This window comes from Papaver somniferum, chromosome 8, assembly GCF_003573695.1.
Source record: "Papaver somniferum cultivar HN1 chromosome 8, ASM357369v1, whole genome shotgun sequence".
Taxonomy (NCBI): domain Eukaryota; kingdom Viridiplantae; phylum Streptophyta; class Magnoliopsida; order Ranunculales; family Papaveraceae; genus Papaver; species Papaver somniferum.
In genome coordinates this window covers 161,939,790-161,953,238 of record NC_039365.1, presented here as the reverse complement: position 1 = coordinate 161,953,238, position 13,449 = coordinate 161,939,790, and the positions used below count along the sequence as shown (strand labels likewise).

The 13,449-nt window shown below is 38.4% G+C and overlaps 2 protein-coding genes and 1 long non-coding RNA gene across 9 annotated transcripts in view; 2 read left to right on the top strand and 1 right to left on the bottom strand.

Annotated features, from left to right (window-relative positions):
* The window catches only part of LOC113303770 (serine-rich adhesin for platelets-like), a 4,843-nt gene extending 1,615 nt beyond the window's left edge, over positions 1-3,228 (top strand). For 2 of the 3 annotated variants that reach the window (XM_026552849.1, XM_026552850.1), the window contains 5 exons: positions 42-111; positions 199-304; positions 1,429-1,527; positions 1,627-1,761; positions 1,851-3,228. In XM_026552849.1, the coding sequence (XP_026408634.1) occupies positions 42-111; positions 199-304; positions 1,429-1,527; positions 1,627-1,761; positions 1,851-3,002 (1,562 nt within the window). In that variant the 3' untranslated portion in view covers positions 3,003-3,228. The remainder of the gene's footprint in view (positions 1-41; positions 112-198; positions 305-1,428; positions 1,528-1,626; positions 1,762-1,850) is intronic. The other variant, XM_026552851.1, reaches the window with a different exon arrangement.
* On the top strand, positions 2,938-9,875 carry LOC113303768 (protein ANTI-SILENCING 1-like). 5 transcript variants are annotated; one of them, XM_026552848.1, is made up of 12 exons: positions 3,721-4,204; positions 4,539-4,946; positions 5,107-5,275; positions 5,382-6,641; positions 6,789-7,426; positions 7,559-7,585; positions 8,360-8,452; positions 8,561-8,639; positions 8,826-8,916; positions 9,238-9,346; positions 9,442-9,558; positions 9,721-9,875. In XM_026552848.1, exons 2-12 carry the CDS (start codon positions 4,596-4,598, stop codon positions 9,769-9,771), a joined length of 2,985 nt encoding a protein of 994 aa, XP_026408633.1. In that variant the 5' UTR covers positions 3,721-4,204; positions 4,539-4,595; the 3' UTR covers positions 9,772-9,875. The 5 variants fall into 5 exon arrangements, with proteins under 5 accessions (XP_026408632.1, XP_026408633.1, XP_026408630.1 ...); XM_026552847.1 differs by lacking the exon at positions 3,721-4,204 and adding an exon at positions 2,938-3,024 and having other exon boundaries at positions 5,382-7,426; XM_026552845.1 differs by having other exon boundaries at positions 3,722-4,122; positions 5,382-7,426.
* Positions 9,876-11,526: 1,651 nt separating this feature from the next.
* Positions 11,527-13,167, bottom strand: LOC113303767. The gene is made up of 2 exons (XR_003337757.1): positions 12,287-13,167; positions 11,527-12,112 (listed from the first exon to the last, which is right to left on the bottom strand). It is a non-coding gene; the product is annotated as an uncharacterized LOC113303767 (long non-coding RNA).
* Positions 13,168-13,449: the final 282 nt, after the last annotated feature.

The following is a 13,449-nucleotide window of genomic DNA, read 5'->3' as shown; positions in this document are numbered from 1 at the left end:
TTTTTTTTTTTTTTTTTTTTTTTTTTTTTTTGTGTGTACAGTGATGGAAGGGCCTGAAGGAAGTGTATATGCAAAAGGGGTTTTTAGTATCCAGATTCAAATACCAGATCGGTTTGTTCAATTCTTTGTGTTTTTTTTGAGTGGGTTTTGCTTTTTCTTGTTTGGGTTCTTTATAGAATTTGTTGATTTTGATTGTAGATATCCATTTCAACCACCAAATGTGACATTTTTGACTCCAATTTATCACCCTAATATCGATAATGGAGGACGGATTTGTCTCGATATTCTTAATCTTCCTCCCAAGGTAACACAAATGAACTGATTCTCAGAAAAAATTGAATCTTATTGGTTCTTCTAGCTCTAAAATTTCTGCCTTTTACCTTTATGCACACATAAAGTGTAGACTTGTAGACTAGTAGTGTTTCTAATTCATCCATTTAAAGTACTAGGCATGTTGTAGAACGTCGATTCCAACCAAATTTAGTGGTTGGAAAGCAAAAAACTATGAGTTGATTTACAAAAAATCAAAGATCATAATGGCGAATTCGTTCTCGAACACAAAGTCACAGTGGGGTTCTTTGTAGGACCATTAACTGTGTAACTAAATTTTAGTTTCTAATGAGCATGTGTGACGGACCAATTGAATTGATGTTGAATTTAAACATTTCAATGTTAAAACCTGCTATTAAGACTTCATTTAGGATCACGCAGCAGATCTCGGATTATACTAGGAGTGGGGATCCAAAACTCTGTGTGTCCTGTTATTGGATGGACTGTGGCAAGCTCTTCCAGTCCAAATATAAAGTTTCGAAGTCACAGTGGGGTTCTTCTTTGTAGGACCATAAACTATGTAATTTCTAATGAGTACGTGTGATGAATCAATTGAATTGATGTTGTATTTAATCATTTCTATGGAAAAACCTGCTATTAAGACTTCATTTAGGATCACATTAGCAGATCTTGGAGTCTACTAGGAGTTGGGATCCAAAACACCGTGTGTCCTGTTATTGGGTGGACTGTGGCAAGCTCTTCCAGTCCAAATATTAAGTTTCGATGTCAGAACCTTGTTTACATTCTCCATTAAAAGCTTACTCTCCACTGACTGGAAAGAGGCACTGAGAGCTGGGAAATTAGATACTAAGGGATGTCATGCTGTCATGCCACCAAGCCCCACATGGAACAGCTAAGGTTTTTTGTCAGTGGAATAGGAATGAAAATGCCTTTTTAGAAGTATACCATGTTATTCGCCAATAATCTCATTCAGCAGCATTAGAAGTGATGTACTGTGTCAAGCATGAGTAAGCTATACAGTGGAAGTTTTTGATAGGGCAGGAGTTTGTCTAAGGGTAATACTGTAAAAGTTTTGGTAAAATAGCTGTTTTTGATAAGTTAAAAGACTTGCTATGAAGTTGAATATTTGATGTGCAGGGTGCATGGCAGCCATCTTTGAACATTTATACTGTAATAACTAGCATAAGGTTGCTACTGAGTGAGCCTAATCCTGATGATGGCCTAATGTGCGAAGCAGTAAGTATACAACTATTATCGCCACTATGGTTCATTTTTATTCTTTGAATGAATTCTTCTTGAGTGCTTTATGAGTTGGTTTATGTTTGTTCATTGCAGAGCAGAGAGTACAAGTACAATAGACAAATTTTTGACCAGAAGGCACGCTCCATGACCGAAAGATATGCAAAGGCGGGCGGGGTAATTGGAGGTAGTAGCGGTGGAAGAAACACTCCTAAAGATAACCCAAGCATGGTAATGAGCAACCCTAACCATATCTGTTTATAGTACTTATCACTGCAATGATTGACTTGGCTGTCTTTTTTATCACCCCTTTGATGCAGATTGGAACTGAAGGAGTGAACCTAGATTCTAGAAGTGTAGAAAATGACGCCAGAAACATAGAGAATGAGAAGAAAACAAGTTGTAAGACATTAGGGGTCAGGAGGAAGTTGTCCTTGGAAACATCGGTTGCACCTCAGGTTAGTAATAGTGACGACAAAGTAAATGTACAACATAAGCACAAGCTATCCCTCTCGCTGTCTCAAAGTCTTTCAAGTGTCAGTTCATCCAAATTGTTGGCTGTGGGGCAGGATGATAATCATCTTGAACAACCATCTCATCAAGTACATCCCAGCATTATTGGGAGTTCACAGAAGCTCTCTGTCACTAAGCGGAAGTTGTCAATGGAGTCGTTAGGTCGCCCAAAGAGTAAGGATGATGATGTTAAGGAGAGTACAGCATTCCATCGCGATTCATCTCTTTCTCACTCTGAAATCCCTTCCAATCCTCCCACGAAATCTCATTGGCCGCAGGTAACTGACCATGTTGAACAGCAACCTGAGCAAGGTTTTGAAAGTAAAATTGAAGATGCACCCGCTAATGTGAGCAGTAATAAGAAGCAGCGTGCGCTCAAAAAAATGTTGCCTGTTGAAGTTTCCAGTTCTCCTCAGTACTCAAATGCTGATGGCATAGAAGATTTGTTATCGAACAGCCACAGGACTACACTGGGAAGCCTAGATACAAATTCATCCAATACCTTAATGCCAACATCTGACGAATTTGAAGAACAACAGACTTATCAAGATCATGGTGGAGGATCAGGAACTAAAAGTGGAACAAGTAGTCAAAGAGAACAACGTCGATTTGGTCGAAAACTTTCTCTTGGAATGTCAGGCCTAACCAGGAGGGACAACTTTGATAATAAGGAGAATATACCTCCAAATCAGAATTCATCATCCACAGACTCTAAAAGCCTTTCTATTAGTTCTTCAGCGAAGTCCCCAAAACCACGTACTAGAAAACGTGGTAATGAACAACTTCACCAAGACAGTGTAAAGAAAACAGTGTCCAAGAAGCAACGAAAAGAGGATCTTCCTGATGCCGAAGCAGTGGTAGTGTTGGACAGTGAAGACAGTGAAGAGGAAGGTAAGGGCGTTAAAAGGTCTAGACTGTCACTTTCTCGGAAACGTTTGGTGGGAAAAAAGCTGAAGTAGCCATGAATATGAATCCTCTCAGGTTAAGCTTTCTCAATGTAAATTCTGTTTTCAGACTTTTCTTGTCACTATTTTGATGTCTGATTCCTAATTGTGAACTGCACAGCAAAAAACCTTGAGCATCAGAGTTTCTGCAGAACTCCGAGAAACAAGGTTTTTGTTCACTAGTAGAAAATTGTAAGTGTTCATTGTCAGATATAGTATATCCTGATAACTTTTGACCTGTTGGGTTCGAGTTGTTCGACTGCTTGAGTCACTGCATCTTGCAACACAAACTTGAAGTTGGTAAATATTTTTACAGGGAAACTTGTGCATCTGAGAATGGTGGTGACAGATCACAGATTTATCTGCATCTGCCTGCACTACTTTCTGGGTTCTTAGTACATGCATTTTTATCATGACTGGTTACTAACTCCTCCAATAGAGTATAAATGTTACTGTGTCACTTTTACTCTGGAAGGATTTTTGCTATGAAAATATCTGAAAATTGTTCTTTTTTCCTGTGCATATGTAGCCCACTTTAGCCTACTCATATTCGGTTGCATTGGCAGTGTCGTTTTCTTTTTTGGCAATACAAATAGGCTTCACCCTGAGTCATTTGTAAGTTTCTGCTGCAATCAAGTGTCTCATAAACTGCAATGCTTGGGCAGAGTCAGACTCACAGTGGACAAACAGATGGTCCACAGTTTCAGGGTTTTGGCAACTCTTTACCCAAACCCACCAGAGGCTTCAAAGAGCTCTCTCCCTACAGAGAGGCTTCTTTTTTCTTTCGACAAACAATTCCAATAATACCCCTTCAAACCAAATCAGCACGTGCTAACCACACGTGCATTTTTGTACAAATTGGGAAATTTCTGTATTCCGATGTTCGGAAGCTGTTGGCAACTGAAAGAGCAAGTAGAGAAGTCAGTTTAAATACCCTTGTTGGCGAACACCTCTGACTGACACCCCCAAACACTGTCACTGTTTCATAGATTCTTCTAATTTTCAGCTGAAGTTCCTTCCTCCTGACTCTCTGGGGCCTGGGAGTAGTAAAAGCGACTCCGAAACAAGATAGAAGACAGAAGAAGATATTAAAAAGCTAGGGTTTTGGGGCAGAAACCGATTCTATCCAAATACAGTAAGGGTTTGGGGGGGATTAAAAATCTCTCCTTTTTTCTTTAACTGTAAGCATCACCTTTGGCATTATCGCCACATTTTTGGTATGTTTAGAATCTTCTTTATATGTCTAGGATACTCTGATTTCATTCTTTTTTTGGGGTTTTTGATTTTCATAAGGATATATAAACACTTTATCCTTTTTGATATCTTTCATCTCATTTTAGGAAATTAGGGTTTTTAACAAAGTTAAAAGATTTGAATGCATGTTTGGGAAATTCTTGTTTTGGTATTCTAATATTGAATTTTGGGATAAAGATATTAATTGTCTTTTTCTTTATTTTTATGTTCGTAATTTGATTAATTGATGACTGCCCATGACATTTAAACTAGAGATTTTTATGGGTTTCTGAATGAATTTTGTGATTTTTGTTTCAGTTGCGTTTAATCATCATCTAGATTGATCCTGGTGAACTTTTTCTGTGAATTGCAATTATGCCTGATACGAAAGAAGAAGAGAATTTGGAATTTAAATGGTTGAAAAAGAGAGGGATTGGTGGAAGAAGGAAAGAGGTTCAATTTTATGATTCATTTGTTTTTGACAGCGAGGAGTATTCTCTTTATGATTGCGTATATATGTATAAAGATGGTGAGCCCGGGCCTTATATTGGTAAACTTATAAAAATTTGGGAACAACCAGGAAACTTGAAGAAAGTTAAGGTCTTATGGTTTTTTCGCCCTATTGAAGTTGTCAATTATATTGGCGATGAAGAGGTGCCCGAGAATGAACTGTTTTTGGCGTCTGGTAAACAAGATTCTCGTGGGCTTACCAATATTAATCCTCTGGTAATCTCAATTCTTGGTTGACATTTTGAATTTTCTTGGATGTATCTATTGATTTCTAGCTGAAGTGCTTCTACTCTTGTTGGTTTTGTTCTGTTGGTTGGTTGTTTGTTCAAATTTGTTATATGATTTTCCTTTTCAAATACTCGACCTGCAAAATCAGGAGGTGATCGCTGGCAAATGCAATGTTATCTGCACGTCAAAGGACGTCAAAAACCCACAGCCTTCTGAGGAAGAGATGAAAGCAGCTGATTACATCTTCTACCGCACATTTAACGTTGACACATTTAAGATATCAGATGAAATAGATGAGAAAATAGCTTCAGTTGAAGGTACATTGACTTCTTTTCATGTAACATGTTCCATTTCAAGGGATATCTTTGATGGGACTTTTGTTATGCTTTTCTCAGTATCATTTGCTTCGATTTTGTGTGGCAGTTAAATTCATATATAATCGCACCGGTGGTAAGGAACCAGGCAATATCTTCAAACTTGGCAGTGGAAAGACTGAAGAAAGTGGGAAGATAGGTGGAAGTGACGATGTTTCAAGACCACCAGTGAAGTTAAATGCACAAGATCTGCCTGGAAATCCAGCAGTATGCGAAAAGCTTGATAATTCGGCGAGACTTGATAACCCTGATAGTTCAGTGAGAGTGGAAAATGAGCAGTTGGTGGCTCCAGGGGTTATACATAGTTCTCTGCCTTGTGAAACTGTTGCTCCTAATGAAGCTGCAATTATTCTTGATAAGCAGGATAATGTATTAGGTCGAAAGGAAGCTCAAATTAAGCTTGAGCAACTGTTGCTAAAGCGGAGTGAGCGTGATGGTAAAGTTGATGATACATCCACTACTTTGGTTCAGGAAAAAGGCAACCTGAAACCTGTCAATAGTTCAGATGAAGCTGACAGGCCTTCTAAGAAAGCTAGGGTTGATAGTTCGGTTAAATCGTCTAAGAAACCACACCCCAAGATCTCCAAGTCTTTATCACTCAGCAAGAATAAGAAAGAGGCTAGTCCACAGATTTCAAAGAAAGATGGTGCTGATAATTTGGATAAATTACCTAGGGAAACACAAACTACAGTGTCCAATTCATCGTCAGTCAGCAAGGGCAAGGATGAGCCCAGGGAACAGCCTTCCAAGAAAGCTAGGATTGGTAGTCCAGATAAATCAACTGAAGAACAACAGTCTACACTCTCCAATCCATTATCACTCAGCAAGGGTAAGGATAAGCCCACCGAAAAACCCTTGGAAAAAGCTAGGGATGGCCATTCCGCTAAAACAGTGAAGGAACCACAACCTAAAATCTCCAGCCCATCATCATTCAGCAAAGAGAAAAATAAGGATGCTGTCCAGACTTCTAAGGCAACCGGGCTTGATAATCCTGTTAAATCATCTAAGGAACCACAACCTACAATTTCCTCGCTGTCATCACTCAACAAGGGTAAAAATGAGGCTACTGTACAACCTTCCAAGAATGGTAAGGATGTTAACTCTATCAAATCATCTTATGAACCGCAACCTAAAATCTCCAGTCCATCATCATTCAACAAAGATAAAAATAAGGATGATGCACAGACTTCTAAGGAAACTAGGGTTGATAATCTTGTTAAATCATCCAAGGAAACACAGCCTACAGTTTCCTCGCTGTCATCATTCAACAAGGACAAGAATAAAGCTATTGTACAGCCTTTCAAGAATGGTAAGGATGGTAATTCTATCAAGTCATCTAATGAACCACATCCTACAATTTCTACTCCATCAGTAGTTTTGAAGGAAAAGATGGCTGGTGTACAAGAATGTATTATACTTGTAGACTCTGATGAGGACGATGTTGTGGGGGTTTCAGGGACTATGGGCAGTGCTCTTGAAGATGTGAGTACGTCAAAAGTTGTTGTGGATTCTCATGTGCAGGAGAAGGCCACTCTCAAGGATGTCAAGCCAGGTGAGAAGAAGAAACGCAAACTTTCAAATGGGAATCCTTCTAAACCAGCAGTTTCTCGTTGTACAGAAAAGGAAACCAATACTGATGACCAAACAGTGGAAGTGGGCAAAAGGCCAGAAACTGTAAGTGCTCTTGAAGATACGAGTACGTCAAAATCTGTTGTGGATTCTCATATGCAGGAGAAGGCCACTCTTACTGATGTCAAGGCAGGTGAGAAGAAGAGACACAGACTTTCAAATGGGAATCCTTCTAAACCAGCAGTTTCTCGTTGTACAGAAAAGGAAACCAATACTGATGACCAAACAGTGGAAGTGGGCAAAAGGCCAGAAACTGTAAGTGCTCTTGAAGATATGAGTACGTCAAAAGCTGTTGTGGATTCTCATGTGCAGGAGAAGGCCACTCTTACTGATGTCAAGCCAGGCGAGAAGAAAAAGCGGAAACTTTCAAATGGAAATCCTTCCAAACCAGCAGTTTCTCGTTGTACAGAAAAGGAAACCAATACCGATGACCAAACAGTGGAAGTGGGGAGAAGGCCACAAACTGTAAGTGTAAAACTGGACATCCCTATTTTGCTTGAAAGAAATTCAGATACCGAAAGCAACTTGTCTTGATGTGTTGTTATTATGCACACTTGACTTACTTGAATGTTTTTCATGTTTTGTGCATTGATGCAGGACCGAAGCAAATGGTTCAAGGGACTTGTAAGTTCATTTTTATAAGTTTATTGTTTATTCTTCATTTATACTATTTCGGAACAAAAATATATCAACTTAAATAATCGCTCCGCTGTGGTGTTTTGTTAGTGTGATCCCTGGTTTTAAGGGGCACATGTTTAATATTAATATTCTTTGTTGGATCGAAGTACTTTGACCAATTTTAGATCCAAATGAGTCATCTACTTAGTGTTTCAAGCTTTTTTGAGTTGTGTCTTCCGTTTTATTCTGTAGGGTTTTCCGTTTTTTTGAGTCATCTACTGTAGAGATACCATAGCTGTGACTACCCTGCACTTTTCCCGTCCACATAGAGTGCCATGACAGGTTTCAGTTAGTTGTACGTGCTGGTTATGCATCCCAAACAAATTTATGGCTATCTCAAGTGTGATATACTATGAGAAAAAGCTTTGTTTCACTATAATAATTGATATACAACTTATGCACCCAGGGGAATGGAAAATTGTTCAAATAGATATTTGGGAGACCACTATGAAGTTTGACATTGACTAACAGTAATCCATCATAAAATAAATGAGGCCATTGATATCTTGTAACTATTTCAAGTTCTTTGCAAGTCCAGACAGTCCTCCCTTCCTCTCTTTTACTTCTTTGGTGATTTAGTTTTGAGGGTCTGGGATTTCACACTGGTTAGGAAGTGAGACCGCAACTTGTGTAAAGATGATACCTGATTGAGATTTTGGGGGTTAGATGTATGCAGACATATACCTTATTTTATCACGTGTTGTTCCTGTTTCATATTAGCCTTGGGAGGAAAGAATGGAGACAGCGCATGATCAAGGAACACTCGTCTTGCTTGAAAATCTGGATCCATCATACACTTCTGCTGAAGTAGAGGTAAGACTCTTCCATCGATATGATAGTTTTGTATTTACTTGCGTGCATGTGTAAGTGGTTCCATCATGTCGAAAGTTTTAAGCTCAATGGCTGTGCAATATATTTCAGGATGTAATCTGGCATGGTTTTCAAGAAAATTGTACAGCTAAGGTTGTTGCGCAGACTGCAATTTCTAGCCCACACTCTGGTATTTCACGAAGCAACCCCTACAAGTCACTTGTTTCTATTTACTGAGCTTATTACGTGTGTTTTATTCCCTTTGAGGACTATTAGTCTTCGAATCTTTAGCTTTAGTTTGTCTAGGTGGCATTCTGAAATTATCATTTTCGTTGATTGGTACAAAATTAACTGATTGTGGAATGGCATGTCCTAGGTCGAGCATATGTTATCTTTAAGACACGAGATGCTGCAGAACTTGCAATGGAAAAGCTGGATGCCGGTTGCCTAATGCTACCAAATGGGAGGTATTTACGCGGCAACCTTGACATATACACACATTTTGCTATTACGAGGCAGATGCCATCAGTTTCACATTGCATTTTTCTTAGACATGAACTGGTCCAGGGCCTGAGGACATAGAACTGCTTGCCCTTGCGTTTTTACTATTAGGCCAGCTTTCCACACCCTAGTTGATCCGAATGGGCGCAAGCCTTAATCCTGGTCACCTGATTAACGTTTAAAAAATTCTTAGCAAAATAAATCAGTGGACTTTTAAACCTTAGGATCCACCTACAGTTTCCTGACATGTTTCTGCTTCTCATTTTTTGGTATTATTTTGTTTACAGACCTCTTGTTGCAAGTCGAGGACATCCGCCCAAGCGTGGGAAAGCATCAACGTTAGTGGGCCATCTCTTCATTGAAAAAATAAAATTACAAACTCAGCGAGAGGATATAGTATGTTAATCATCCCATGTTTCTTCATGTTTTGACTTTGATCTCTAACTTCTTAAATTCTTTTTCCTTACATTTTCTTTCGCATTACTGTCTAGAAAAAAGCAGTATCGACGTCACATTGTTCTCAGCCCAACACAGTTGAATATGAGATGGCTTTAGAATGGTGTCTACTGCAAACTAGGGCAGACAAGTATTGGAAGGAGCTATACAAGGTCAGAAGACTTTCTTCTTTTATTGCTGGCTGCTAACCAACCTTTTGTTTTCAGTTATGTTTTCTGAAAAGGGTAGTTAAGGTTATGATATTAGAGTGTACAACTTTCTAGTGCCATACAGTTCTTATTGGTTAAATAACGGTTTGGTTTTTGTTTATTCAGCAACAAGGGAAAGAGATGAGAAAACTCAGGGCAGAACTCAAGTTCAAATGAGCTGTCATTACTACGACGTGTAATTAAAGAGTAGGCAACAAGATATAACCGTCATTACTTTTGTATAGAACAGTTGGAGTGATAATCATTTTTTCCTCTTATCACATCCTTGTTTAGCTACAAAATTCTTCACAGGCCACAAAGAAAAACACCCCTGCACTTATGAGCAGCACCTTTGTGTAGGGCGCCTAAATTCTTCAGGGTAGTCACTCAGCCCTCCTTGGCATGCCGAAGCATAGCCTCTCTCGGCCCACTTCGTTTATGTAATTCTTTCCTGAAGAATTTTCTCCCGTCTTCAGCTGTGTCTTCTTTTGTGGTTCATGGATGCAGCAAGACATATTTTCTTGTTCCTTGGTATTACTTACACAAAAGCTTTATGCATGGTACGGAAAGAAAACTCATCTTGTTTTCTCAAACAATAAACATACACTTGATTGTGCGCTCATATTAAATTTCGGAAACAATAAACAAGACGTACGCATCTTGTTTGATTAGGTTTAATTCGCATTCTGAATCTGCCTCGTATGTCCAATCATTTGTCATTATTCTGATGTTTGAATTCGAGATTTGACTCGGTTCATACATCTCTTTTTTTTTTTTTAATAGGAAAGATAAATTTCATTCAAATTTCAAATCTGGATTACATGAAGTTTCGAGTATGCAACCACATCTGGATTTCAGAAACTGAATAAGACCTTGATGCTGTACAATTTGCATCCTTAGCTAAAAGATGGACAAATGCACGAAAAGAAAATTGTCAAATACTACTTTTTATGGAAATGCTAACATGATGACACTGCTCGTGGAGCTTTGGTGTCAATGACCTGAAATGAAATGCTTAATTGGAACCCTTCTGCTAAATTTTATTTTGGGCTTTCGAGGTTAGGCGCAGGTCCAAAAAAAAGATAATATTCTTATTGTCAGGCCCAAAATTATTTTTACATTCCGTGACAGTACACCCGTAATTATATGATATGAAATTTTGAAAAACGTCTGCATAACGGGTTATGCATCCTAATTTTTCAGGGGTATAGTTGGTAACTCAACTTGGATATAACATATCTAAAAAACCGTGCCTTGGAATTTTACAAATTTTTTATCGTTGGAAAGCTTTTTAAAAGAGCTACACAACGAGTACAAACATACCAAATTTAAGTTTTTTGTGCAAAAATTCGGAGACAATTGTTCTTTTAAGCAAAATTTTCGAAAATTTGGTACATAACCATTATGCAGCCACAAAAAACGATGCATAACACATTATACAGACATAACAAAAGATGCATAAAACGTTATGCAACCATATTTTGGTTCATGCATCTATTAATTTATGCATAACATGTTATGCATCCATTTCCTTCGATGCATAAAAGATTATGCATCAATTTTTGTTAATTCAGTGCTTACAAAAATATGGTTGCATAATGCTTCATGCATCCATTTTCTCGACTGCATAACATGTTATGCGAATATTACTGTAGGTGCATGACAAGTTATGCGGCTTTTTTTTTATTGGTTTCAATACTAACAAAAAAAGTAGCTGCATAACGTGTTATGAGGACTGCATAACAAGTTATGCAAAAAAAAAGGTTGCATAACTTGTCATGCACCTACAATAATAGCTGCAATAACATGTTATGCAACAAATTTTTTAGATGCATAACAGGTTATGCAACCATTTTCATAGCTGCATAACGGATTATTCAACCATTATGACCAACACCAATACATCCGTAACTTTCCTACCAGCGGATACGATTGATGTGTTGCTGTATATATATTAAAATCGAGAAATGTCATTAAAACCTAATCTCGAAATATACAAGAACCCTCAAAATCTGTATATAATTAGTCGGTTCACGGCTAACTTCGACTGCAACATTCTCGTCAGCTACAGATTCAAGCCAAATACCACTTGAAGTTCTTATCAACTCGAGCCAATAACTCTTCACAATCTCCCGCACTCGGATATCGGCGGTAACGAGTCAACTCGTCAGAGAGACGATTTTAGCAGAGTTTCCTCTGTTTCTGGATGATTCTAGCCATATTTCAGGCCATTTTTCTTCGCTTCATTTCCCTGTAACAATCCTACGCATACATCTAATGTAATTCAGGCATTCTTCCATGCTTGACTGCAACACTAACAACATCACCTCATACTTGTAAGTGACAAAAACTCAGCCCCATTAACAGCACCACCAATTCCTCCATCGCAACAAAGATTTTGGAGCATTAACACAACTAAGATCCCTTGACCTAAGGGGTATTGGTATCACGACATTACCAAAGGGCTGCAGTAATCTCCACAACCTTGAGTATGTGAATCTGCTGGACTGTCAGCATCCTGTGCAGGTAAAGAATTGGACAAAATAGAAAATTTTATTACAGGCACAACATGAAAACGCCAATGGGTATTGGGAACTTAGTTTGGTTGCAAGAATTGAGTTTGAGTTACACAGTGCGGGAGAAAGTCATGAACGAGACTGAATGTAATAATGGTATCGAAGAGTTGGCAAACCTGAACTTCCTTAAGATATTATGGATACATCGTCTTCAGAAATTGCAAGTCCCAACAGATGCTGAGAGAGCTTATTTGAAAGGAAAAAAAAAATCTTCGTGAATTGGCACTATTTTGGAATGAAATAGAAGAAGAGTTGGGCACAATGAGGTCCGACCAAAAAACATGTAATGATCTTCAAGGACTCGAAGCTCTCCAACCTTCAACTGGTTTACGACCTCACTGCAGGCATCAATTCCATCTCCATTTGTTCTTCTTGATCTCAACAGACCACCAACATCACCATCTCACTTCTTACCCTGAATTTCTTCATTCAACAAACCCCAATTCTGATTTGGGGAAACAACTGAAGCCGTAATTCTTTCACAATCAGCCACAAATCCAACTCGAATCTTCCATACAATCCACATAACCTTCTTCATAGCAGTAACTCATCCATCTGCGAATCTGCTCTAAATCCATGTCTTCTAAATCAACAACACAGCAACAAAATCTCATCTTCCATCTCTATTTCATCATGTGTTCATCACCATCTTAGACCTCCCAAATTCATCAGTTGCTCAGCGATTGATTCAAACCAAACCCTAATTCAAATTCCATTCCATCTGATTTATCTCTGTTGTTCTCGATCTTACTCATCTCACAGTTTCACTCATGTCTCAGTTTTTCTTGGAAAACGATGGCTTGAAAAGGAGAAAAAAACGTGAAACCAGATCTTGAATCTCAAAACTCCTTCCAGGTGAAAAAAAACAAAATCATAGGTAAACCTAGAGAAAATTTTACTTCATAAAGTTCCTCCGACTGAGAAAACAAAGGAAACGAAAACAAAATATAAATGAAAGTATAATTTTAGAAAATATGGGCGAACGAGTAATTTTTGAGGAAAAATTTGGTGCGGCCATGAAGTTTTCCGTCTGTGGGTTTCACAGTGGACAAAATCTTAAACATAGGTGTGGTAGTAGTTTTTGGAATGAGAAGCCTTCTTTTGGGCTTTTGGGATCCCCTGGAATGGGAGACGAAGATTCTAATAATTAGAATATAGTCAGAAATGTGCCCAACAAGTCAGACACATGACTCAAATAACATTGAGTCAGATCTTGAAGCAATCCAGATAACAAGAAGGAAAAATATCATCAATCTGCAAATTGAAGGGGACTGCCTCA